Source organism: Sceloporus undulatus, chromosome 4 (genome assembly GCF_019175285.1).
Source record: "Sceloporus undulatus isolate JIND9_A2432 ecotype Alabama chromosome 4, SceUnd_v1.1, whole genome shotgun sequence".
Taxonomy (NCBI): Eukaryota; Metazoa; Chordata; class Lepidosauria; order Squamata; family Phrynosomatidae; genus Sceloporus; species Sceloporus undulatus.
Window position 1 is genome coordinate 195,345,615 of NC_056525.1, and position 27,226 is coordinate 195,372,840.

Sequence of the window (27,226 nt, forward strand, 5' to 3'; positions counted from 1 at the left end):
AAGGTGGTGATGAGACGGATCTCTTCCGGTAAGTTATTCCAAAGTGTGGCGGCCGCAGCTGTGAACGCTTTGTGGGAAGTGGTGATTAGTCTGGTCTTTGTATGTTCCAATAATTTCTTCCCAGATGTTCTGAGAGTGCAGGGCGGATTGTGTAGGGAGAGGCGTTCCCTCAAGTAACTCGGGCCCAAGCCATGTAGGGCTTTAAAGGTAATAACCAACACTTTGTATTGGGCCCGGAAGCTGATCGGCAGCCAGTGTACTGATTTTAGTATTGGAGTAATATGGTCAGATCTGGATGTACCTGTGACCAAACTGGCTGCAGCATTTTGGATCAATTGAAGCTTCCGAACTTGGTACAAAGGTAGCCCCCTGTAGAGCACATTACAGAAATCTAAACAAGAGGTTACTAGAGCATGTACCACTGTTTCAAGGTCCCTCTGGGCCAGGTACAGGTGTAGTTGGCATATCAACCAAAGTTGGTACCATGCACTCCTGGCCACCGCCTCCACCTGAAATGACAGCTGTAGAGACAAATCCAGGAGTACTCTCAAACTGCGAACTTCGTCCTTTAAGGGAAGTGTGGCCCTGTCCAGGACTGGTTGACAAATCTCTATCCTTAGACCAGGAGTTCCTATCGCAAGCACCTCCGTTTTCTCTGGATTCACCTTGAGTTTGCTTTCCCTCATCCAGCCCATTACAGACACAAGACAGGCATTTAGAGGAGAGATGCCATCCTTAGTCACTGCAGCAGTCGGGGACTATAGAGAAATAAATTTGGGTGTCATCAGCGTACTGATAACACCGCGCCTCATGTCTTCAGATGATCTTGCCCAGCAGCTTCATGTAAATGTTAAACAGCATGGGGGACAGGATGGCGCCCTGAGGGACGCCAGATGTCAGCTCTCTTTTACGAGAGCAGCTGTCTCCCAGCATCACCATCTGGAATCTGTCCGAGAGGTAGAAATGGAACCACTGGAGCGCAGTGCCCCTGATACTCAACTCCCTCAGGCATTCCAGAAGGATACCGTGGTCAATGGTATTGAAGGCCACTGAGATGTCCAAAAGCATGAGCAGGGTTACACTTCCCCTGTCAATGCCCAGACAGAGATCACTGACCAAGGCGACCATGGCAGTCTGAACTCCATATCCCACCCTGAAGCCGGTTTGAAATGGGTCTAGATAATCAGCTTCATCCAAGACAGCCTGGAGTTGGAAGGCAACCGCCCTCTCAATCAATTTGCCCAAGAATGGTAGTAGGTAGACCGGTCTGTAATTTTTTCTTATCAGGGGACTAGGGAGGGTTTTTTCAAAAGTGGTTTAACCACCACTTGTTTAAGCTCAGATGGAAATATCCCCTCCCTGAGAGATGTGTTGATTATAGATTAGAGTAGTGCTGTTACTGCATCCCCTCCCTGGGCGGTCAGCCAGGATGGGCAAGGATCAAGAGGACATGTTGTCTTCCTTATTTCTCTTTTATTCCATCCAAGAAACTCAGAGTAGTACAGTGCGCCCACTCCATACGTGGGTGCACCATACACGGCTTCCACTTTATGTGGAAACCACGCTGCAATCAATGAATGGGGTGTGTGCCCATGGCACACTACTGAATGGGGTTTGTGCTTACACAGAATTTGCCTTACGTGGGGGTGGGGGACTCCGGAACAGATCCCCCGCATAAGGAGAGTCTCTACTGTACAACTGTTCCTGTTTACTATCACAACAACTCTGGGGACATAGGTTGGTTGAAGGGTGCCTGATGAACTTTACAGATAAGGAAGAATTAGAACCTGGTCTTCCTGTTCCTAGTTTAGAATTCTTTCCAAAGGCCCATGATTAGCAATAATTCTACTCAATATTCCTTTAAAATTCTAGGTTTTGACACCAAAGTTAGTCTTCTACATGCATGTTTGTTAGATATTGCAAATCCACAGATGTGTTCCAGTCATCTTGAAAAATGGCAGCTATACAATTCACACTAGAATGGCCAAGTTTGGCCATGTTTACTCAAGTTAAATGTGTTCCTATATGGGACTGAAACACAAACACCATATCAACTGAGAAGATGTCTATGGCAGACCCAGACTATGGTAGCTTCCAGATTTAAACTCTGCATACAGAGTTTAAAAATAAAGTCAGCGGTTATAGACAATGTTTAACAAAAAGGAGGGGACATCTAGCTTGGCAGAACGAAAGTCACTGATACAAGCTATGTTCAATTCAAGTCCACATATATCTCAACAATTGCTGTGGATGGAATCCAAAGACCTACAGACTTATTGGGGAGGGACACAAGACTTTAGGCTGCATAGAAAAACAGATAACTGTGGCCCTCCGAGTCATAATCTTTGAATCCACATATGGGTCCATCTTTGATATGATCAATCCATCTTTAGAAACTTCTACAGCTAAGCAGTCTATTGTCCCACCCACCCCCTTACATGGTTTCTGCTCAAATCTCAGTTCCTTTTTACTGTAGCAGCACATGCACTAGGAACGAAAAGCATGAAAGAGAAGGAGGGGAGGAATAACTGATCAATCTTGCATGCAGAAGCATTGATTCAATTTAGTTCTTTTATTATGGTGAATAACCAGCATAGATGCAGAAGCAATATGCTTGGGCACAACAACAATGCAAACACAAAAACAAAAAGGAAAGAAAAGGGAAAGACACAAAAAGTTCAAATAATTGGATGCTCAGCTCACTTCAAGACTGAAGATCCATATAATGTAGCCATTGCAGTGGATAGAAAGACTTCACAAGATTTAAGTAAGAACTGTGTGGAGCATGTGCAGTAGTTGGGAGCAAAATACTGTTTAATACTGTAAATACTGTTAAAGGTGCAGACTGGGATATATGTATGAGTCACAAAGAACAGTCACAGTTCTAGCCTAGCTACAGCCCTAGCACTGTTAAATTTCTGCCTTTGGCTACAGATCTATTTGGTAGTATCTTCAAATAAATACATTCAGCCCTCTGTATCAATGGATTTCTTATCCACAGACTTACTATTCATGGCTTGAAAATATCAAAAAATAGATAATTTTTTTAAAAAAGTCTTGATTTTACCATTTAAAATAAAGACACAATTTTATTTAAACCAAATACCATTGTATTTGATTGGACATGAGCATCCAAGGATTATGCTCTCCATGACAGGTCCTGGAACCAGACCCCAGTGTATATACAAGTCATAAAATACTTCAAATCTTGTAAAGGTCACATAAAGCCAAAAGGTGTATACTGTGTTGTACTGAAGTATGGTCATACTACTAGAATAACTAACACAACATCCATTTCTGATACCTGTACAAGTCAGACAGGATCATAATGATTTGGGCCATTTAAATTCACCAATATATTTTTACTCTGTTACTATGCATCAGTATTCAACTACAAAAATATATAAACACATACCTGAATAAATTGCTTTCTGAACAATCCAAGACCTGGTGCATGTAGATTTCCCAGGTTCTGGTACATTCTATCATACAACTGCTGAATAGTATTTTTATCTCTCTTAGTTCTCCCCATCTCATTTCTGATATCCTCAGTCCAATCCTATGAATCCAGAATAAAAAATGTTTTTGTCACATATAGAGCGCTAAAGTTTAAGCACAGTGACTACTGATAATGTCTAGGCAATAAAACAAGTTAGTATCTAATATGTATCTGGACCTCCTCCCTTCCCACCACCTTTCCCTTCTCCTTTTGTGTTCATGTCTTTTTAGATTGTAAGCTGAGGGCAGGGAACCGTCTAATTAAAAAGATGTTGTACCGCATGTTAAATTTACAGCGCTTTATAAATTATAATAATAATAATAATAATAATAATAATAATATCATCTCTTGAATGCCCCAAAAGCACTATGTAAAAGCTAAATATCATAATCTCTAGGTCATTCCATGATATGAAAGTTTTGCATATTGTACCTTAAAAAGCATCACAGGACTGGAAAGCTGTTCCAAGGCATGTACAAAATCTTGTACCACTCCTTCTTGATCTAATTTGCTTTTTATCCTATGAAGGAAAGAATGACAGCAGGAATGCAGAAAGAAACTGGTTACAAAAGTATTTTCTCTGCTTTGTGGATAAATGCTGTAACTCATCTCTTCCATCACACATCCAAGAAAGAGGCCTTGTTAACTAATCAGAGAGTTACAAGACTACAACTTGGGATCATACACACAATACCAGTCATGTAATAAAAACTGATTGAAAGCTCATTTCATTTAAATGAAAAAATTGTACAGAACTAGAGTTGATAACATTGTACATTCACGTGCCACCAACCCCACTGGAATCTGTCAAGGCTCCCCAACTTTCCAGGTTTGAAAATATTTGGATGGTGGATTTTAATCAAAATTAAAAAATTCAGCCCAAAGCCATTTTTTACTTCCTGTTAAAACTCTCAAATTCATGAAGGGCCACCTTTGACCATCCTCTCCTTTCTTTGGTATTCAGCTTCACTTGTTTACACTCATACATTCTTTTATTCTTTTTCACCCCTGAAGAAAATAACATCTCCATTTAAAACTTGTACCACTTGAACAAGACCATCCCTTAGCATCAAGGCTAGCCTTGGCCAGACTTGTCCTTGCTGACATGTGACACAATGTCATCTAGCTAACCTAGTATTGGGAGGCACTGGGAGGCATTATTATACCAGGAATATTATCTGAAAGGGTACCTTTTCTAAAGATGTTTGAAAAATCAACAGCAACAATAACAGAAAAGCATTATTTGCATATTTTTCCCAAATTAAGGAGAAAGGGAGGAAATACATGATATTTGTCTCTCTCATCTAAGTAAGTTGGACAGGAACTGATGTTACAACCCAACACATTTTCTTGGAAGCAAGTTCCATGCAGCTTATTCCCAGGTAAGTGCAGCCTGGGTCACACAACCTTGGTGTACAAGGTTGCACTCTTACCCAAGAGTAAACTGCCTTAGACTCAATGGAGCTTCCTTCTGACAATTCACTGTGCAGTCAACAAGGAAATCATTGGGACATAAGTTACTCATAGTTTTACCTTGACTTCATCTGGGTTTAAGTACAGTACAACTAATATACTCTAAATGCATCTCAGTGTCACTACACCAGTGTAGATGGTGCTAAACGTTTCTTTATGGGGCTATCACATCGCACAATTATAGCACTATATTCTACTTTAACTGCCATATTTCCATCCTTTAGCATCCTGCAATTTGAAGTTTATGGAGGGGTATACAGAATTCTCAGCCAGAGTGCCCCCGTACCTCACCAAACTACAAACCTCAGGATTTCACAGGATGAGGCCATAGAAGTTAAAGATGAATCGGAGTGTTATAATGGTATGGTGTGAAAGGGCCCCAGGATATGCATAACAATTCTAAGATTTCTAATGCTCAAAACATAAACACAATGAAAAAATAGGAAAAAGAAAACAGAGTAAGGAGTTCACAGAAAATTAAGTGGAGTCACCTACTACCTCACTCATAGATATTTCTGTATGATTTTCAATGAACTTCCTCTTCCCTCTTTGAACCACAGCTCACTGTGCTTGGCAGGATCCCCTAGTGAACATTTTAGGGTCCATAGAGGCTGGACAGAAGTGGAGAAGTAGGAAACTCAGGAATGAGGAAGACAAGAAAATGCAGAGAAGGGAAACAACACACACACCATGGAAGGAAGCACGGAAGGAGAACGGAACAGAAGGGGCCTGGAACGAGCAGGGAATGAGTGGAGGATGGATTTTACTGCACACAGAAGTCCCTCACTCGTTGCGTTCCATTCCCCATCCGTCCCAGAAGGGGCGATTTTTGAGAACTGTTTCAGAACAGTTCTCAAAAATCGCAGTCCTCTGGGGACAGATTGGGAATGGTAGGGAAGGGAACAGAACAAGTGAGGGACTTCTGTGTGCAGTAAAATGCACCCCCACTCGTTCCGTTCCCTTCCTGGCCCCTTTTGGACTGTTCTCTGACCGTGCCAGGAGTCTGTGTGATAAACTCCACTCTCTCTCTCTCTCTCTCATACACACACACACACACCCCTTTAAAATATACATCATAATGATACTGTATTATTATTACTCTGTGTGTGTGTGTGTGTGTGTGTGTGTGTGTGTATATATATATATATATTTGATGAAGTATAGTTTTATTTTGCTAATGATAAAAATAATTGATTTCAAAAAAAATAGTTCAGTAATTTTTATTATCACCTTTCTACAAACTCCTTATTTTTATGGCCTATGATAGTTTCAGGGAAAGAAAAGCTTTCACTGCTGATCATGAAGGGATACACTATTGCCTGTGGGTAAGTGTTGGCAATTTCTTCCACTGTAGACTGCACAGCACGTGCTTCCTCCTTGTCAAGAACTGACATCAACTGATTGATCCAACCAATAAACTGCCAACAGGGAACTGAAGAAATCTGTAAAATATATATTATCTATGAATGTCAGCATGAGCAACCCGCCCCGCCCCCCAAAAAAACCCCTACATCTCTACTCAAGCTTAGCAGAATGAATCAGAATATAACATACTACTTTTATAGTTATAATTTCCCATATATATATAGATTCTATCAATTCCTGTCAACTTCTGAGACAAAGCAGACTGCAATGTGGCCCTCCACATTTGCAGTTTTGACTTTTGTGGATTTCATTATTTACAGATTTGATTAATACATTACATTATCTCTAAGAATCTCTAGGTCCTCCAGTGCAACTCTGCCAGAAGCTGACCTTAAGAGTCCTGCTGGAGGACTTAGATTCCTGCAGAAAACAATTTTCTAGGCATTTGTAGGTCCTCCAGTGCAAATCTATGGTCAACTTCTGTTGGATAATGGCCAAAGAGTTGCATTGAAGGGCTTGGAAATTCCTAGAGAGGTGTTCTCTCAGTTAAAAAGGGTTTTTTTTAAAACTGTGTTTTTTCGCTTTCACTGAGGTCCTGAGCACCTAGTAACTCCAGCAAATGTAGAGGGCCCACTGTATGTTTCAGGCTTTTTTATACCTGAGGTAAAATTTCTAAGTTTAGTTGTTAAAGGAAGGCAATCAAGTGTTCAGCATTTGCAACACAATTGCATCAGCAACTGAAGCAAGCACTAAAAAGGACAACACTGGAGTCTGACTTGCCACATGTTACCAATACATGAAATGACTGTTGTATTGTTCATTCTTTGCACTTCTATTCAAGTGCAAAAATAATGTGGGAAAGAGGCAGAAAAATGTCCTTCAGGGTAAGCCTCATAAACCTAAAAACATAGTGATTTATCTTTCCAAACATTCTGGGGAAGTGGTCAGCCAGTTACATCTAGCAAATTCACAAGGGCATAAAGACAATAGCCCTTTCCTTTCCTGCTGATACAGTACTTGTATTCAGTGGAACATGTGGAGGTTACATATAGCTACTGTACCATTGACAGATTTCACAAATGTGTCTAATTTCCTCTAAACCCATCTAAGCTAAAGGCCATCACCAAGTCATCTTGCAGCAAACTCTTCACATTATTATACACTGCCTGTAGAACTTCTTTTTGGGAGATGGATGGATGGATGGGAGAGATCATCTGGAGACATGGGGCGCGGTGTTATCAGTACGCTGATGACACCCAGATAATTTTCTCTATGTCTCCGACTGATGCAGTAACTAAGGATGGCATCTCTCCTCTAGATGCCTGCTTGGTGTCGGTAATGGGCTGGATGAGGGAGAACAAACTCAGTGTGAATCCAGGGAAAACGGAAGTACTGGTGATAGGTTCCCCGGCTTCGGGTGGTGAGATCTGTCACCCGGTCCTGAATGGGGTCACGCTCCCCCTGAAGGACTTGGTGCGCAGCTTGAGAGTGCTCCTTGATTCGTCGCTCCAGCTGACTTCTCAGGTGGATGCGACGGTCAGGAGTGCTTGTTATCAGCTTCGGCTGATACACCAGCTGCGTCCCTACCTGGACCGTAAGGACCTTGAATCTGTCGTACATGCTTTGGTAACCTCTCGATTGGATTTCTGCAATGCGCTCTACATGGGGCAACCCTTGTACCAAACCCGGAAGCTGCAACTGGTGCAGAACATGGCAGCTAGATTGGTCGCTGGTAGCTCCAGGTCGGACCATATAACACCTATTTTAAAAGACCATCACTGGCTGCCTATCCGCTTCTGAGCTCAATACAAGGTGTTGGTTTTGACCTATAAAGCCCTAAATGGCTTGGGCCCAGGATACTTGGAGGACCGCCTCTCCCCATATAATCCGCCCCGCACACTCAGAACTTCTGGGACTAAATTGTTGGAGGTCCCTAGGTCTAACCTTGTACGGACTTCACAGAGGGCTTTCTCCATCGCTGCCCCTTCACTCTGGAACAAGCTCCCTGTAGAGCTTCGCTCCGCCGCCTCACTAGTTACTTTCAAGAAAAACTTGAAAACGTATCTATTTCGGCTGGCCTTCCCACCTTAGTTAGATTGTTTGTTTATTTCCCTGCCCTCTTTTTTTCCCTTTCGACCTCGGATCGATGTCAGTTATTCTCTCCTTCTCTTTGCCCTTGACATGTGTATTTTATTGATTTCCTGTTCCTGTTTTTGTTTTTTGCAGTAGTGTTCTTAACTTTTTATATTGAATTTTTATCCTGTTTGTAATGTTTTTAAAATTTTGTAAGCCGCCTTGATCATATTTTGGAAAGGCGGGGTAAAAATAAAATTTATTATTATTATTATTATTATTATTATTATTATTATTATTATTATTATGTTCATTTTGAAGTACCTGCCAGTCAGTCTTACTGGATGACTACAAATTCCTGTATTTGAAAAAGGGATTAATTTTTTCTCTGCTTTTAGCACAGCATGCCTAATTTTATAAGCATGTATCATTCCCTGGTTGTGTTGTTTTTTTGAAAGCTAAAAATCCCCTGACATTGTAATATTTCATCATCGAGACATTGCTGCATTCCCTAGTCATTTTGGTTGCTCTTTTCTGTCCTGTCCCAGCTCTGTGGTATCCTTTTCTGAAATACTGCAATCTAAGCTGAACAAGAATATTCCAAATATAGCTGAAATGTATATTTTATCAAAGCTTTTCCTTACTATTTTTGACTCTTTCTCTTGAAAAATCATAACACAGAATTGCCTTTTTCATTAAATGTTGCACAACAGGTCAACATTCTCATTGAGCTATTCACAACTGACTTAAAATTTCTTTTTGAGAGAGTAAATTCCAGGTGCGATCCCATCTATGAAGTCTGGGGTTTCGGTCTCAACAGGGATCAGTTTACTCTTACCTACACTCAACCAAATGTCATTTTCTAGCTTTTGCTCAATCTAGAAAATCGTCTCCACAAATATTTTTGTCTTCTAGCCATCCTGAATAATTTGATGTTATGTCAAACTCTACTTGTCTTTTTGTCTGTCCAGAGACATGGGAAGACTTACCTCTTGTACCATGAGGCCCAAGGTCTCTCTTGGATACTTCTCTACAATTTGTAATAGCCTGGGAAATTTTAGCCTGGCTTCTTCTGAATGGAGTTTTAAAGCTTTTATAACTTTTTCTACTACAATGATTGGGAATGCCTGAAAATCTGCGGCATCTATATCTGAGAAAGTACAAAATAATCAACAGAACATTGTCATTTGTGCTGCTAATAAGTTTATTTATCTATTACAACAAAAGGTCTTGTCAACGCTTGTATAAAAGAAATCCTTTGCTTCATTTCCCCATAGTTGAACACTTTTTAAAGCATATCAAGGTGGTTCTACTATGGTACTGTTTTTTCTATGTAGATATTATCACTTTCTCCTCATAAGAAAATACAGTTACTCGGTATCTGCGGGGGTTTGGTTCCAGAACTCCCCGTGGATATAAAAAATCTTGAATGCTCAAGTCAGTATTTAACATTTAAAATCACCTGGATGATGCAGTCCAGGCACCAGGAAAGTATTCTTCTTGCATCATTTCCACACCTTTCCATCCTGATGGATCTAACAGAATTTAAACCCGTTCCCATCTTCTCAACCTTCCATCACAAAGCCTCTGACAGATTTCAAATCCCTTTCTCACAGATCCACCTCAGGAAGGGCAGCAGAGGGAGTGGGACAAAGTGACGTATTTCCAGGAAAGGAATTTAAATTCTGTCAGAGGCTTTCTTGTGAGAAAGTGGGAAAGCAGGAGTTTAAATTCTGAGAGAGGCTTCCTTCTGAGAGGGTGGGAAACAGACTGAGGCAGGGGTTTAAATTTTGGCAGCAGCTTTGTGATATGAAAGTGGGAAAGAAAATGAGGAAGAGGTTAAAGTTCTGACTGTGTGGTGGGATTGACTTCCATGGGCGAGGGAAGCACTGGCTTGCCCAGGTCTTGCAGCAGCAGCCTCCATCATTGCCCTGGAACTATTTCTCAATCTGGTCATCACAGGTTTAAAAACAAATTAAATGTTTCTTCATTTCTGTCTGCAGTTGCTCAAATCCACAGATATTGAACATGTGGATACCAAAGGCTCCCTGTATGATTTCATGAGTACTGATGGCTTACCAGAATGAATTTTAAAGAACATAACACTGATAACTTCACTGCACAATTCATAAATGCAAGCATACTGTAAGAAAATCCACTGCTTTTTAAAAACAAAGTCCTGAATCAAATGATACTGGTCCACTGATGAAAGCAGCTCTATCTGTAGAATATGGAAGGGGACAGAATCCCTCTTAATCTCATCCCTCCATTCTGCTTGAAATATGCTCTAGACCAGGGGTAGGCAACCTTTTTGAGCCGGGGGCCGGGTTGCTGTCCCTCAGACAACTGGGGGACCGAAGCCAAAAAATAAATAACTAAATAATTTTTTTAAAAAATAATTAAATAAATAAACCGGTACAAATGTAGGAAAACATTTTCAAATGGAGGGCACTTTTTTAAAAAATGGAGGACACGCAAAAAAATTTGCTGATTTAAAAAAAATGTTAATATAAATGCATGTTTCTGAAGCTTCTATAGACAATTGCCCCCCTTGCCCGCCGCTTGCCCCCCATTGCCTGCCTCCTCCTGATAGGCCAAAGGCCCCACGCCCTCATGCGAGAGGCCAAAGGCTCCGGCGGCAATGGGCGGCAGGACCGGGCTGGGGCCGGTCCCAAGGCCTTGCCGGGCCGCATCCGGCCCGCGGGCCGCAGGTTGCCCACCCCTGCTCTAGACAGTTTCCCAGCCACCTAGAGCAAATTTTGAAGTTGGGGGTAGGAGCTATGGGGGTGATGGTGGAGATAATCTGCTACTGATGCAACTGATAGAAATGCATATGTCCACAGACCAACAATGTTGGATCTAGATCAGTTTTCTTAGTTATACACAGCATTATTGTAACCATATAAAAACTAGGTAGCAGGTTACATAATGTAAAACTATCAAGAGTTAATTTTACTATCTCAGTTCTGCATGGGGGAAAATTTATACTGGTAAGAGCGGATACTTACTACACCAGAGTAAACATGAAAACCATAGTCAATCCAATGTTTTATCTACAGTACTGACTTTCAATATATACCCAAAGTTTCAAATCACAACATGCTAATAAATATTGCCTTAACTATGGCGGGTTACAGACGGGCAGGGGAGGACGTCTAGGAGGTGTATTCAGCTGAATGCGGAGCCTCCAGACGGCCCGCCCCGGGGGCGTGCTTCAGGTGTTGGAGCTTCCACACGGGGGGCAGTGAAGACGCCTCACCTGGGTCCGTTTCGGACCCGGAGTTTCCAAACTGCCGCCTCAGAGGACGCTGCAAAAAGAGAGGCAGCTTCCGCACGGGCGGCCCAAACCGCGGCTTTTTTTTCTTTTGCCGCATGAGAAATCCGCAGCTTCGCAGCTGCAGCGCTAAGCAGCGGCGGCAGAAAGCCTGTCTGCGCATTTAAAGCGCCCAAGCCCCTTTAAACTTTCTCTCATCTACGAGGCCATGGAGGCTGGCATCTATGTGCCAGGGAACCCCAGCATCAACATCACAGGCCAGCAGATCGGGCCCCTGATACTGGCTGACTGTGCCTACCCCATTAGGAAGTGGCTCATGACCCCCTTGAAGAGACAGAGAAGAAGAAAGCAGGGGAGACTGTGAGGAATGCCCTGGCAGATTTTTTTCTGACAAGGAGAATCTGAAGGATGGCTCCTGTGCCATCATCTGTGATGTCAGAGTGCATTGTACTGTAATAGCATAAGCACATGAATAAATGTATCCCATTATCCACAGTTTGAGTCTGCCTATCATTCCTGATCCGTGCTGTGGGCATGTTTTGCCACGTGCCTGAGGGGGACACACACAAACACACACACACAAAAGGTCTCCTGGCGCCTGTTTTCCTGGGGCAAAAAGATACATCAGCTCCAACTGCCAATTGCCCCTTTGACAATGTATCAATCCCCCTCAAATTCAAGCTTTCCTAATGGCCTATTTGAATGTATCAATGGGGCACCCAGAGGACATCTATTGGGGGAAAGATTCAAACTGCTCCTCTGAAAACTTTCATTGGACTAGGACCACCTTGGCCTAACGGCCCAGAGCCGCAGGTGCCCATATATACCCGTGCGCAACTGTGCAAGACCCCAGGACGGCGATCAACATGGCAGAGCCACGCAGGAGGGTCCCGGTCCGAATCGCCTACTGGACAGACGAAGAGGTCGGGATCCTCCTGGACTCCCTGATGCCACAGGCAGCCGCGAGGAGAGTGATGGCTAGCACCAACAAACCCAACCGGGGGCATTTTCTCGAGGCATCTCGTGCCCTCCGAAACCAAGGGTTTCAAAGAACGCTGCACCAATGCAGAGTGAAGTTTAAAACTCTGAAGGCAGCGTTCTTTGAAACCCTGGAGGATTTCGGAGAGGCGCCTCCGGTTGACAGGCAGCCACCATTCTTCTCGCGGCTGAAGGACCTGTGGATCAGGGGAGATCGGCCCAGACCGGAAGATCGCCGTCCTCCAGGTAAGCCAGAGCTCTTGCCATGCCCTGTCCTACCCTCCTTGACCCTTCCCTTGCCCTCCTCTCCTTCCTGCATGGTGCCAATGCCATCCCTCCTCTTCCCTTCTGCAGGCGTGCGGCCGAGGCGGAGGGAGGGAGGGCACCCTGCCAGGTCGCCCTCTCCACCATCCTCGGGGGACGAGGATGTCCCCGAGGGTGGGCCACAGCCAGGACCAGCTGCTGTGGCCCCTCCGCAGCCAGAGCAGGCTCCTCTGGTGGCAGGTAGGTCCCCAGGGTGAGGGGTGGGGGTTGCCTGCCTGCAGCCCCCACGACACTTGTGCCCTCGTCTGCCATGCCAGCATGGTAACTTGGGCCTTTCCTTCCTTTTTTCCAGGGCTTGAAGTCCTCGCTGCTGTTGCTGCTGCCGAGGAAGAGGAGCCTGGGCCGAGCCGCCGCCTGCCAGGAGAGCCAGGGCACTTGGCCCTCGATGCCAGTGCCCTGGATCGTGTCCTCCAAGCCTGGCAGCAAGGTAAGTGTAGAGGTGAACCCAGGGAAGGGAGTGGGGGCACCCAGAAACCCTGCCTCTGGGAGTGAGTGATGGGCTGCACAGGCTGATCCTAACCATCCTCTTTCTTTTCCCCCCACAGAGAACCGGACGGAGAGGAGGTTCGCTGCGCTGGAGGAGAAAGTGGACAAGCTGGCGGAGAGAGTCTCCTCCATGGAAGAGACCCACCAGGAACTCCTCCGCCGGCTGCCCGCCCCACCGCCTCCTCCCCCTCCCTGAAGCAGCTTCCCTCCCCTGCCCCCTCTGCCATCCCCCCTTCACCCTCCCTCTTCCCTTTGTAAATAGTTGTAAATAAGATTTTTATTGTTGTTATTGTTGTTAATAAAAAACTTTATTTTTAAAAAAATTTGTGTGGTTAATTATGCGCAACTGCGGCAGTGTGGCTGTGAGTGTGAATGAGGCGCAACTGTGCAGTCTAAAGCTAGGCAGGAGTGCTGTGAGGTAGCAATGTCCAAACTCTGTCCTCCCAGGCGTTTGGACTTCATGTCCCAGAATCCCAGACCACAGGGCAAGGTGGCTGGGGATTCTGGGAGATGAAGTCCAAACGCCTGGGAGGACAGAGTTTGGAGATTGCTGGTTTGGGGACCAGTGAGCCAGGCATGGTGGGAGGAGAGAACAGGAAGGGTAGAATAGAGTAGATGGGGCTGGGAGGGAAAACATGCCCTGGGAGGCGAAATGATGTCTTTATGGGACATCATGGGACCTAGTGCCTTGTCAGTGCTCCCTGCCCCTTGATCCCAGGCCTCTCTAGTTGCCCTTTGCCTTTGGGGGCAAGTTTAGAGGGCATCAAAAGGTCTTGGGCACATTCAAGCTCCGGGGTCTCTTTTTTTTTTCCTTTGCCGGCTGGCGAATACGCAGCTGCGCAGGGCTAAGCAGCGGCGGCAGAAAGCCTATGGGCACATTTAAAGTGCCCAAGCCCCTTTAAAACAATGGTGGTCTCCTGCCCGCTGGTGATCAGCTGGTGTTGGCATCCTTGTCCGTTTGCACTTTGCCAGTGTCAGCAGCATCATAGATGCCTCCTCTCCTTTGGTCCCTGCGCTCCTGCTGAATCTGCAATGCGCAGCCACAGCTGTCTCCGCTGCCACCGCTGTCCCCCTGCCATCTCCCCTCACCTCCTTTGTACATATGTCAATATTTACAGTTTTAGCGTTTTTTATTGTTAGGTGAAAATGGCAGAGGAATGTGTGTAGGGGTGCACTTTAAAGTCCAAACTTTCCAAGCAGCGCATGCGTACATGTTGCTCTAGGGTTAGGGTTAGGGTTAGGGTTACGAGGCTTAAAATGCGCCGCAGCTGTGCCTCAGCTTCCACAGCTGCATGGCAGCGGACGTTGCAATTAAAGCCTGACTGCAAACTGCGCATGTTCCAAGACCCCAACTCACTATGCGACGGAGCTTTTAAATGGGCAACTTAAATTAGCGGCGTAGCAATTCTGGTGTACCGGTGCAGCAGCTCTCATGGCTTCTTCCCCTTCTCGATATGTGTCAGCATTCAGGTAGGACTGCTCCAGTTTCTGCAAAATGTTTGGCTGGGACCATATAGCTATAATGTCAGCCGTCTCAGTATGAGACCAAGACGTCCCCCTGCCTTTTTTCGGGGTGCTGGTGGATGGCTGAGCCATCCTGCCTGGTGGCAAAGGGGAGCCGCCACACAGCTGTGCCAGGAGCAGCCAAACTGTGCCCGTTCCCAGATGAGAATGGCGCAGGAATGTGTGTAGGGGGTCACTTTAAATCCCAAACTTTCCCTTTTCACTTTCTACAACCAAAACATCCGCCGGCAAAAGTTACAACTTCCCGCGGTTCTAGCAACGCATGCGCACCACTGGCTCTAGGGTTAGGGTTACGAGGCTTAAAATGCGCCGCAGCTGTGCCTCAGCTTCCACAGCTGCATGGCAGCGGACGTTGCAATTAAAGCTTGGCTGCAAACCACGCATGTCCCGGGACCCCGACCCATTATGGGACGCAGCTGACACAGAGCTTTTAAACTGGCAACTTATATTTGCGGCGTAGCAATTCTGACGTATCGGTGCAGGGGCTTACAGACGGACATGCGCAGGTACGCCGCAAATCAAAAAGAAGCGGAAAAAAGCAGCACCTTTTTAATGCCGCTTCTTCCCGCTTGGGGCGTGCGGGGGGCGTGTTCATGACGGCATTCAGGTAAAGCCCGTCTGAAGGCTCTACCTTCATGACGTCATGAGTACATCCCTTTTGCCCGTCTGTAACCCGCTTATGTTTAAAAAAAAATACCAATTTAGCCTTAAAATACTTCCCATTTATCTTCTTCAGAGATACAAAACTAAACAAATTCATCCTTTAACTTACCTGCTGAGCTTTCTTCTTCTTTACGAAGATGTCTGTCACAGAAATTAGCTAATGTCATATAAGCATCTATGATGCCATTTGTATCCATGTGATCAACTGAAATGGATTGCATCTCTTCTTCAGCTTTCTTCGCAGCCACTTTGAAATACTGAAAAGCTCTTTTGTTCAAGCCCTCAATAACCTGAAATTGCAACCAGGAAGTGTATAGTAAAATACTGAACAATACTAATAAAAATTAGTATTAAAGTAATGAAGATTATATATGATTCCTTAAACAAGGTTTTGAAATGCTTTTCATGTAGCTACAGTAAAGTACAACACAGACAGAAGCGGGGGACAGGTTAAAAAAAATAAGATGCAGGGTTCATAAGTGGGAAGAAGTAAGAGAAATGGAAAGTGGAAGAACTATTAATGGAAGGTGCCTTGCAGCAAATTTTGGGAAAGTAATCAGCACCTACAGCCCTACAGCCCATTCTACCGGCTCACTGTTCATACAAAACGGCACACCCCCTTCCCTCCAAGACCATAGAGCATGGAATCGCCCAACAACCCAGTTAGCAATAAATACAGATGATAACACCAAAATACTGCTTTATGTGGTCCATAGACATTTCCTTTGGGTGCCAGGCTGAATTCCTCACCCCCTTGACCATGCATGGACCAGATGACATCAGGGAGTATAGCCACACATAATGAGAACAACCACATCCCTTGGCATCATAGCTCTCCAGTCACAGCTCTGCAATCTGGAACCCCATTCAAAAGGAGTAAACTCAGTACAACAATTCACTTTTATGGAGAGAGAAAATACCTTTTCAATGTTATCAGGTCTTTCTCCTGAAAGCACCAAGACCTTTTTAGCCTTTTCTTCTTCAATTTGGTGAAGACAGTTTGAATCCTTGCGAAGTGCACTGGCCATAATGTAGAAAGTAGTACCAAGTAGGAGGTTTTGGCGGCGGAAGATGTGTGCACTCAAGCTGCCAGACTTAGTCTCATCTGTTGGATCAAATGTTATAAAACTAATGTTGTTATACAAATGATCTTCACGCAATAGATAATTAAACTATGGGATTCACTACTATAGGTAGTAGTTTTGGCCCCAATGTGGAAGTTTTTTAAAGGGAATAAACAAGTTAATGCAGGATAATGAATGGCTATTATTCATGATGACTGTATCATCCAGTAGCAAGAACAGAATGAAATATTAGCCCTCTACATTCACAGGGTTTAGGGGTGCAGGAATCCTGCAAAAGTGTAAAAATCATGAATATCTCTAACCCTCCCCCAAAACATGCATGTTACAGACTACAATTCCCAACTACTGCTGCAAAAATCACCTTCAATGTCATTGTCCTTTTTGAGGAGGAAGAAGAGAAGGATGATGATACTGAAGAGATTTTCGTAACAGACTGGGCTGGCAGTGGCAGTTGCTCATCCACCTCCTACTGTTCTCCATCTCCTTTCCAACCAACAGCCCCTCCTACTCCCTTTGACACTTTGTCACCATGACCCCTTTGCCAGACTTTCATTCCCTCCTCCAGTTTCCAAGCCTCTCCCCCACTGTTTCCTAGGACAACTATATTAAAGGAGATCTTTGAAGCAGCAGCAGCAGCAGTTGTGGCACCTGCCTCTTCGCTATCTGGGTGGTGGGGAGGAAGCAAAGGAGAGAACACTTGGGAGACCAGCAAAGAGGGAGTGAGGCAAAGGCATCATGGTGCCAAACTGACCAGGACTGTTGGCAGGTAAGGTGATGCAGAAGAGGGGGAAGAGGAAAAGCTGCCACTGGCCTTGCCTTGCAATGCTTCCCAGCTCTATCACTTTTTCTAGGACCAGCTCCAGCTCCAGTGGCTCCTTTTCCTTCTCTCTGTCTTGTGGACAGGCCAGACCACCCAACTGTTTCCTTTGCCTGCCCCTTATAAAGGTGTGGTGTTAAGTGCAGCTAGTTAAGTAGCAATTACATTGCTACTTAAGCACCAGCTACAAACTCATGAATAATCAAATCTGCAGAAATTAAACCCATGAAAGTTGAGGTTTGACTATACAGTACCTCTTGTGGAATATGAATAGGAAGGTACTACTGCCTTTCATGATGATGTGAACTTCCCATAAGCAGCTGGTTGGCTACTGTGGGAACAGAATGCTGTGCTAGACAGCATTTCTCAGAACCAGCACGGCCCTTTCTATGTTTGCATTATATTATGTGTTGGTGAATCCTACATGGAACACATACCTAGTAAGGAAATTGTTTTGAGTACTGTAAGTATTTGTTCAGGACAGCTTTGGCTCTGGCTACGACTATGGCTATATCGGCAATAGCTATGGTTCCATCTCACTAGCCAGTCTTCTCTAGTCTTGGAATCCCTGTGCAGGTCCTTCAGAAGTTTCATGGCTACAGAAAAGCTGTTCTGTATTAATAGTTCAAGGGAAGAAAAATATATAGTATCACAAACAATATGAAATAAGGACACATTTTCTTTCGAGGCAGGAATATTAAACAAGTAGTAGGAAGAGAAAAGTAAGTAGAAGCAAATTTATAGTAATAAGCTTTACAGGAAGCCAGGTCTGCCAATAAAAATGTTTCAAGTAGGAAATCAAATACTTACATTTTAAAGAATGGAAATGAAAATATAATTGCTTGCATCTGAGGAAGTAGACCAAGTCTACAAAAACCTCTGATACAACTTCTTTTGCTCAGTTGTACTACAAGATCTCTTTGCATACTGATATTTCAGACTAACACAACTATGGTCCAAAACACACTACAGAAATAATCCAGTTTGAGACTGCTGTAACTGCCTTGGCTCAGTGCTAGGGAATCCTGGGAACTGTAATTTATTGTACACCAGAGCTGACAAAGGCGGCTAAATGTCTCATAAAACTACAGTTCCCAGAATTTTCTAGAACTGAGCCAGGGCAGTTTAAGTGGTTGCAAACTGAATTATTTCTGCAGTGTGTTTTGGAACTATGTCTCTGGATTCTGCTTGCTGAAAATTCATAATGTCATATATATCTTTTCCCCAAAGAAAGAAAATACAGTAGTTGAAAAATGTGAGAGGCAAATTTATGGCTTAGAATTTTCCATCTAATCAAGTTCTCAAAAATAAGGATGTTTCCCTTATTGCAAATATCCAGTGCAGTCTATGGCAAAACATCTGGCCATAGTGAAAACTAGTGAAAAACTGAAGTGAAGGGAATCAGAAAATTCCAGTAAAGATCACACAACTCTTACTTCTAGACTGGTTTCATGAGATGTTAACCAACACTGTCACAGACTACTCCTCTGCACTGACTTGACAGTGGCAGGGCCAGACAAAGTTCATAATACCTGGAGAAAATTGATTCATACTTAACCTGATGTTCATGTATTAAATCATTCCATGCTACTACCTTACAGTTTACCTTATATCACTCTGATTTATATCATATTATCATGAATAGCAAGTCTGAGGTCTATATGTAATTCTGTTTTAAAGAATCCCAAACACAATGTGAATGTGTAAATAAGAGAATACACAATACTGTCTGACAGTTATTATAGTCAGATACCTCAAAACACTTAAAACATACTTCTGTTATGTCTTTTCCAAATATGCTTTCTATGGGTTTTTTTTTGGGGGGGGGGGATGGGTTACGAGTAAGCAAACATGATGCAGCCACCTGTTTCCTTGCACTCTCAATCATCTTCATTTTCATGGTAAACTTGCAGTTCCTTATCATGGAGTATGCATCCTCCTTCTCACTGTCTATGTCCATTTTCAAATTTCTATCTCCTGCACCATCCACTTCCATACTGTCTTCAAGGTGTGTGTTAGGAAGCCTCTCCTGAATTTTGTCAAGAAAGAAACACCTGCAACAAGTAAAAGAAGCGCAATATTGACTATACTGACAATCACCCTTAGGTGTCAAACACCCAATGGGTACTGTGTTATAGTAACTTTAGCTATTAATCCAAGCTCATCAGTACAGTTTTCATAATTGAAAAGACCAAAGAGGCAAATTTCTTTTTCTAACAAGCCACAGAATTCCACTCCTCACTATCCAGTATGCTTATAATAAATTGCTATCAGCATATCATTTCAACCCCTGTATCAGTATCTCCAATTTTATTTCCTTCTTGTTTTCAATGGATAACCTAACATTTCATATTTAAACTGATTTCAGTCATATACATAATTGACACACACGCAAAATCTTTCCATGTACTTAGGAACATGTGGAATGGAGTGAGACTGGACCTTAACTTTGGCAGACCTACTGGCTTCATTCCTGGACTTCCATATACAGTCATCCCTCCTTATCCACAGATTCAACAATCCATGGCTTGAAAATATTTTAAAAAAATATAAATTCCAAAAAGCAAACTTTGATTTTATATATGGGACATCATTGTACTATGCCATTGTATTTCATGGGACTTGAGCATCCACAGATTTTGATATCCACAAGCATCCTGGAACCAAACCACAGTTGATACCAAGGGCCCACTGTATTTTGCAGAGACATGACAGGAAGCACATACACACACCTATTTGTGCTTATGTTCCACATTCAGACCTCTACTGAATACACAGAGGAGACTAACATAAGAGCTGGTGATCACAGTAATGTGGGTCCAGTAGTTGGAGCTTTTCTCCAGTGTACCATCCACACATTCACTGAACCTATGAAGATCCTAAGCACAGACCTACTGTCACTTTAATGCTTGGTTCCCTCATATCCCTTTTCTTGCTCCCTTGGAAACAAAGACATGCCAATAGAAAACAATGGTGTTCTGGCACAGTGCTAGCTGGCTAGCAACATGTTGCATGCTCTATCCCAAAATGCACTAAGTCTTGGAAGGCCACATTAAAAAAAAAAATTACAAATATAGATATTTTTAATTACTGAGTGGCCACCTTTTGCTCCCAAAATGATATAGACAATCAACTATTTTACTGTCATGTTGGAAGAATTTATTTCATAATAATCTTGGGTGTGCACACACATTCAAAAGACATCCTAGGAAATAAAATATATTGTTAAAAAGCCCAGTGCATTTCAGCCTATTAATATTTTGAGGTCTTTTCAAGGGACCAAAGAAAATATTTTACAGAAATTTCTGTTTCAAAAGTCTCTGTATATAATTAGATACTAAAAGACTGTTTCCTTTGACATTATTTTGACACTCTCTAGTTTCCCCCCTTCCTATTCTTGGGTGTACAACAAGCATAAGAAATCAGAGATAAGTGAGAAAAGCCATTATTTACCGATTTGTGATTATGTCATCCCAAATGTTCATTGGATCCATTTTGTCTGGATACCTACTTGTCCAAATACTGAGAAGTCGTTTAAGGGACGCTTGAGAACTCATATTACCTATGAATCATTTGGAGGGAGAAAGATGTTAAGGGGAGAACACACAAAACGCACAAAAATTAGCAGCAGACAATACAGTATAACACCTGAATATTTAAATTCAAGGTAAAAAATATGACTAGTAACAGATAATTTAACTATGAACATGTATTATTATTATACTTTATTTATATAGCACTGTAGATTTACACAGTGCTGTACATACAGACAAGAAAATTGATAAAAATGAAACCTGCCAATGGCGTACATTCTACAAAATACATATAAAACAATAGATCGTAATACAAGATAGAATTAGATAAAATAAGGAGGCAACAGATTGAGAACATCAGCGATCAAATAGAACAAAATATCAGATAACAATTGGGTAAACAGTCACACAATGCCTGGGAACGCTTCCCTGAACAATATAGTCTTCAACTCAGTTTTGAAACTGGTTAAAGAAGTGATGACCCTTGCTTGTGGGGGAAGGAGATTCCAGGAGTGAGGGGCAGAAAGTGAAAAGGGACGAACCCGGGACAGGGCAGTGGAGAGCCTGGGCTGGGACAGCAGAACTTGACTACCAGAATGGAGGGTACGAGTGGGAATGTGGGGAGAAAGAAGTTCAGATAAATAAAGGGGCAGCCCAGCTCATGCAGAGCTTTAAAGGTTAACAGAAGCTTATACTGAATACGGAAGGGGAAGGGGAGCCAGTGAAGGGATGATAATAGAGGAGAAACATGGTCAGAGTGGTGAGTGGATGTAATAATGCATGCCCCCCTGAATGCTGGACTGAAATTAAAGGACAAAGGTGTGAGAGAGGATGTACTGCCAGAAGGAGGTTACAATAATCTAGTCGTGAGACGACCAGAGCGTGGACCAGAGTCTTGGCAGTAGAGACTCTACAGGCCTTGGCTGTGGCCTGGATCTGGGGGATACATGACAGAGAAGAATAAAAAATGAAGCCAAGACTGCGGGCTTCCTGGACCAATCGAATAGAGATGTCATCAACAGAAACAGAAAAGGAGTATTGAAGGGTGGACTTAGGTGGAAAGACAAGAAGCTCCGTCTTGGACTTGTTGCGCTTCAAACGCCAATGGCGCATCCACTGCGAGACAGCTGTGAGACAAGATGAAACTTGCTGTTCAAGCCTCAGAGAAAGGTCAGGGGTGGAATGATACAGCTCAGTGTCATCAGCGTACAGACGATAGGAAAAATCAAAAGAACTGGTAAGTTTTCCTAGGGACAATGTGTACAGAGAGAAATCTGTTTAACTGCTCATTTCTGTCAGTTTCTTGAATGTCAAAAGCATCTTCCAATACAGGTTAAAGGAACATTTGTCTAAAAAGACTCACTTTTTAATGAATCCTGCTACATGCCTCTCTTATCAGAACTGATAAAACAAAAATAGGAACAAAACACCAAGCAGAAGCCACTATCGTGAAATGTGACATGTAGGAATATTTCTACTACTACATATATTGTAATGCAAAACCAGATAAAGACATAGACATCTTTGGGGAAAGAGAATACCTGTATTACCAAACTAGACTCAGTTTTTTCTGAACATACAACACTGTTGTAACAATATGTCTATGAAATGTATGTGACAGCAGTACATCAAGGAAGAAAAACTTACTTGGCTTGCTTATAAAGTTAATAAAGTCCAGTATTTCTGTTAAAGCTTGTACTGATTGAAGCTTGGTAAGTCGACTCTGGTGCAACAGTGAATCGATACTGGAATAGCTCTATAGGAGAAAGCACATTTTCCTTTAAATTTCCATACAACAAACAACAAAAATGGCTTTTTTCTGTGCTATGCTTTACCTTTATACCTTTACCCTTTTTTAAATTCCAAAGAAGATGGAGAATACATAACAAAATTTGAGTTACACTGGTCAGAAACAGAAGGGCCACTTCCGACCACTTCAGAGGCGGGGTATACGGACAGCGCATGCCCCTGCAGCAGCCTCTGGCTGCTGGCAGAAAGAGCACAAAAAGTCCTCTCTTTGCTGGTGACTTACTTGGGACTGTAACAGCAGCCTGCTTTCAGAGTGGGCTGTCCGGTCGCCGCAGTCCCATGCTGACTGAGGGCTGACTAGCTGCTGACAAGCTGCTGGTCTGTTTTACCTCATAATAATTCAGGATATTTAATACAGTAACACTGCATTGTTGTCAACTTAACACTACCTTTCTTCAACCTAAAAGCTCATATCACCATTCTGAACATTACCTGCATGAACACCTGCATAGCATTGCTGACATAGTATTTGGCTCTGTCAAAATCATCCTGCAAAATGTAGAGAAGACTCAACTCTTGACTGTAGTACATTTCTATTAGAGCTTTCCTCTGTTCTGTCTTCATAGCCTCATCAATAAATGTCAGTAAAGACTGGTCATTCTCGCCCTGAAGGAGAAGTTTCAATTTGCTACGAATTACGTATGGTAGATAGGCTTCCTGAAATGGAGGGAAATATTGTTTTATTTATATGATTGTACTGTAAACAACAACTCCGCCCTCCCCATTCTCAAAACTGGGACTCAAATGTTAAATTACAATGTAAAAGAACAACACAATTAAAAAACACAAAAAGTGAACATTAAAACAGAATTAAACTATTCAAGGTATTAAAACAATTCAAACCTCCAGTTAAAAGAACAATATGCAAAAAAAACCTTTTCAATTTGAAACAATACAGCACCCCAGCCCATTCTTTAAAAACCTTATGTCTTAAAAGCTTGTAGGAACAAAAAAGTTTTTTTGCCCATTGACAGAAGTAGAGCAAGGAGGGGGGTCCAAATGGACACTTCCCATTTGTGATGGTTTAGTTCTGTGTTCCCTTCCCGTGGATGGCAAAAAATGCAGTCACCCCCCATATTATTCAGTGGTGGTGAGGTGTGTGAGGACAGCACCACTGAATAAGGGGCATGGTGATCTCTGGGTGGACAAATCCGTAGATTGCCAGCCTGCCAATATGAAGGGTCCACTGTATATGCAAGGAAATACTCGGGATATCCATGCCTATCACTGAAGTACAACTGCTAAGGGAAAGGAGGGGCTGCAGTTTGTAAGCAATATACAAGAGACTGTTTAATTATACCTACACTTCCACCCAATTTGCATAATCAAAATCTAAGCAGCACCTGCTGCTTGATCTTCAGGGAAAACAGTTTAACATCCAAAGAAAAATAAAGTATAACTGGAGCCTAAGATTCAAGCCCTAGCACCCTGGTACAGTGAACACATACAATATAGTCACAGAAGCAAAGATACATATAAACAGATATTATTTGCAAAACCTGGTAAAATGGATCACTCCATGTTTTATTCAAGTCTGGAGGCTGTTCATTATCAATGTTAATAGTTGAACAGTATTCCAAAGACTTCCATTCAGTTAGACAGTTGTAACATTCCAGAGATGCAAGTTCCCAAAAATCTTTTTCAGCTTCTGTTGGTTCTTCATTAGGCCAGTCTTGTACAGAAAGTGCCTATACAAGCAAAGGTGTACCAGATCAATTAACAGTCACTTAGAAGTTTTAATACGTTTACTGAATTCACAGAGTTCATAGTTTAATTATTTAACATCTATATGAAGCCGCTGGGTGAGATAATTCAGAGTTATGGAGCTGGGTGTTATTAGTATGCCGATGACACCCAAATCTATTTCTCCATGTCTTGTTCGTCGGCCTTGAATTCTGATGGTGTCTCCTCTCTCAGTGAATGTCTTCGGGCAGTAATGGGCTGGATGAGGAAAAACAGATTGAGGCTGAATCCAGACAAAATGGAAGTGCTCACGGTAACGGACCCGAAACCAAGAATTGGGCTGCAACCTCTGGTCCTGGACGGGGTCACACCCTCCATCAAGGACTGCATTCGCAGTCTGGGGGTGCTCCTTGACTCGTCACTCCTGATGTCGAACCAGGTAAATGTGACAGTCAGAAGCGCCTGTTATCAGCTTTGGGTGATACACCAGCTGCGCCCTTTTCTGGAAGTAAGGGATCTGGAGACTGTTGTGCACGCGCTGGTAAACTCATGTATAGACTTCTGTAATGCGCTCTACATGGGGCTACCCTTGTGCTTGGTCCGGAAATTGCAACTAGTACAGAATATGGCAGCCAGAGTAATTTCTGGAACATCCAGGAGGGACCATATTACCCCAGTTCTAAAGTCCCTCGACTGGCTGCCCATTAGCTTCCGGACCCAGTACAAGGTGTTGGTTATCACCTTTAAAGCCCTAAATGGCTTGGGTCCAAGCTATCTCCAGGACTGCCTTCTCCCCTACAATCCTCTCCGCGCACTCCGCTCCTCCTGGAGAGGCCTACTTCAGCCACAAAAATCTAGGCTTTTGACTACCTCCCAGAGGGCATTTTCCATTGTCCCCCCCCAGACTGTGGAACACCCTGCCGGATGAGATCCGTCTACTTACATCCTTAGACAGCTTTAAAAAGGCTGTTAAGATGGATCTCTTCCGGCAGGCCTTCCCAGAATAGAGAACCTGGCCTTAGAAAAACGTCTGGGAAAGATACTGCTGCTCCCACTGATTGTTTGTTGGTATGATGTTGTTGACCTTCTGGTCAGTTTTTAACTTGTATGTTTGTTTGTTTGTTGTTGTTGTTTGTTCTGTTTTTTAAATATTGCATTGGATTGAATACTTTTTTAAGGAGGGGAGGGTACCAGGGATTTTATATGTTTTGTATTTTTAACTTTGTTAAAATCCTATGGCATTTCGGCTTGCGAATGCTTTTCGGGTTACGAAAGCGGCGGCGGAACGAATTAATTTCGTAACCCGAGGCACCACTGTATTATCTTCAGCAGAGGACAGCAGCTGTGCAATTAATTAACAATGTAAAATATCAGACTCTTATGGGACTTTCCTTGACATCTTTTTGCAGTCCATTAACAATTCTGAGTCGAACCTATCTTATATGTAATTCTGCCAGTCTATACACTGTTCCTGTTTCTCTTTTTTGGACTCCTCTTTCTCCTTTTAAAGATACTAACTACTAAAATCTTCCTGAGGTCTAAATACCTTTTAATTGCAATTCAAGCCTTCAGTCACAAAGACTATTACTATGATCAAAGGAGAAGTTTGATTTGGAGTTTCTTAAAATATATATATTGAGCCTGAATACTTTTTTCTACATCAATCTGAAAACAAGGTAATTTAGAATATCATTGTACCTTATCATAATGTTTAGCAGATTCAGCATAATCACTTCTTGCCTCAGCTATTAAAGCCTTCTGTGTAATTTCCTTAGTTCCAATCTTTCCACTAAAAATACCTTGCAACACATCATAGTCTCCAATGGATCGATAAAGTCTAGAAAGTGTGGGGAAATCACAAGGTATAATTAATACATTTGTATCTGATTAGCAAAATTATTTATATGTCAGATCTTATAATAAATAAAATGACATGACAGTTTCTGTATTTATTATACTTCATCCCTCCTGCCTTCTAAGGAGTTCTATTCCTTCTAGCCTTAGAAACACATGAAGGCGGTTGGTATCAATTGGCTTAAGATCATCCAGCAATATTTATGGCTAATGATAGACAGAATCTCAGCCACATTAGGTTTGTTTACACATATAGCTTTCATTTTATATTCTGTTGCCTTCATCCTGACATATCGGGTCTGGTCTTGCCTCCAAGGGTGATTGCCCCATTCTGGATATAGAGCCAAAAGCTGGAAGATCAGAGAGTGGGCTCTGTACAGTGCAAATGTCCAAGTATTTGATGCCAACCAGGGGTGGGATCTTTTGTGTTCTTCATACTCAGAAGCAATTAATTATAAACTCTTTTGACAGTTTCATTCTCCATCTCTTTTTATTCCTCTGAATGAATTTATACCACCCACATGATCTACTAACTGACAGCAGGCGTCAATCACCCTGGATATGGCTTCCTAAATCCTGCCTTGTCACTTCAGTAGTAATCTACCCGATTGTTATTTGGCAAACATTGCTTTCTCCACCCTCTTCTTTCTACGTTAGGACTATTAAAAATACTATAACAATCCATATGCTAGGGCAGACCTGGAGAATCTGTGACTGTCTAGATGTTAGACTATTATTCCCATCATATTCAGCAAACCTGGGCAAGGATGACGGATGATGGATGTA

The 27,226-nt window shown here is 42.8% G+C and overlaps 1 protein-coding gene across 1 annotated transcript in view; it reads right to left on the reverse strand.

Annotated features, from left to right (window-relative positions):
• PRKDC (protein kinase, DNA-activated, catalytic subunit) overlaps window positions 1-27,226 on the reverse strand; it is a 134,433-nt gene that overhangs the window by 18,289 nt on the left and 88,918 nt on the right. Inside the window, exons 63-75 of the mRNA XM_042464437.1 lie at window positions 26,285-26,423; window positions 24,403-24,591; window positions 23,336-23,560; window positions 22,742-22,850; window positions 21,015-21,123; window positions 19,426-19,615; window positions 17,999-18,173; window positions 16,580-16,764; window positions 15,769-15,949; window positions 9,400-9,560; window positions 6,203-6,414; window positions 3,932-4,019; window positions 3,416-3,559 (exon numbers count right to left, since the gene is read on the reverse strand). Of these exons, the coding sequence (XP_042320371.1) occupies window positions 3,416-3,559; window positions 3,932-4,019; window positions 6,203-6,414; window positions 9,400-9,560; window positions 15,769-15,949; window positions 16,580-16,764; window positions 17,999-18,173; window positions 19,426-19,615; window positions 21,015-21,123; window positions 22,742-22,850; window positions 23,336-23,560; window positions 24,403-24,591; window positions 26,285-26,423 (2,107 nt within the window). The remainder of the gene's footprint in view (window positions 1-3,415; window positions 3,560-3,931; window positions 4,020-6,202; window positions 6,415-9,399; window positions 9,561-15,768; window positions 15,950-16,579; window positions 16,765-17,998; window positions 18,174-19,425; window positions 19,616-21,014; window positions 21,124-22,741; window positions 22,851-23,335; window positions 23,561-24,402; window positions 24,592-26,284; window positions 26,424-27,226) is intronic.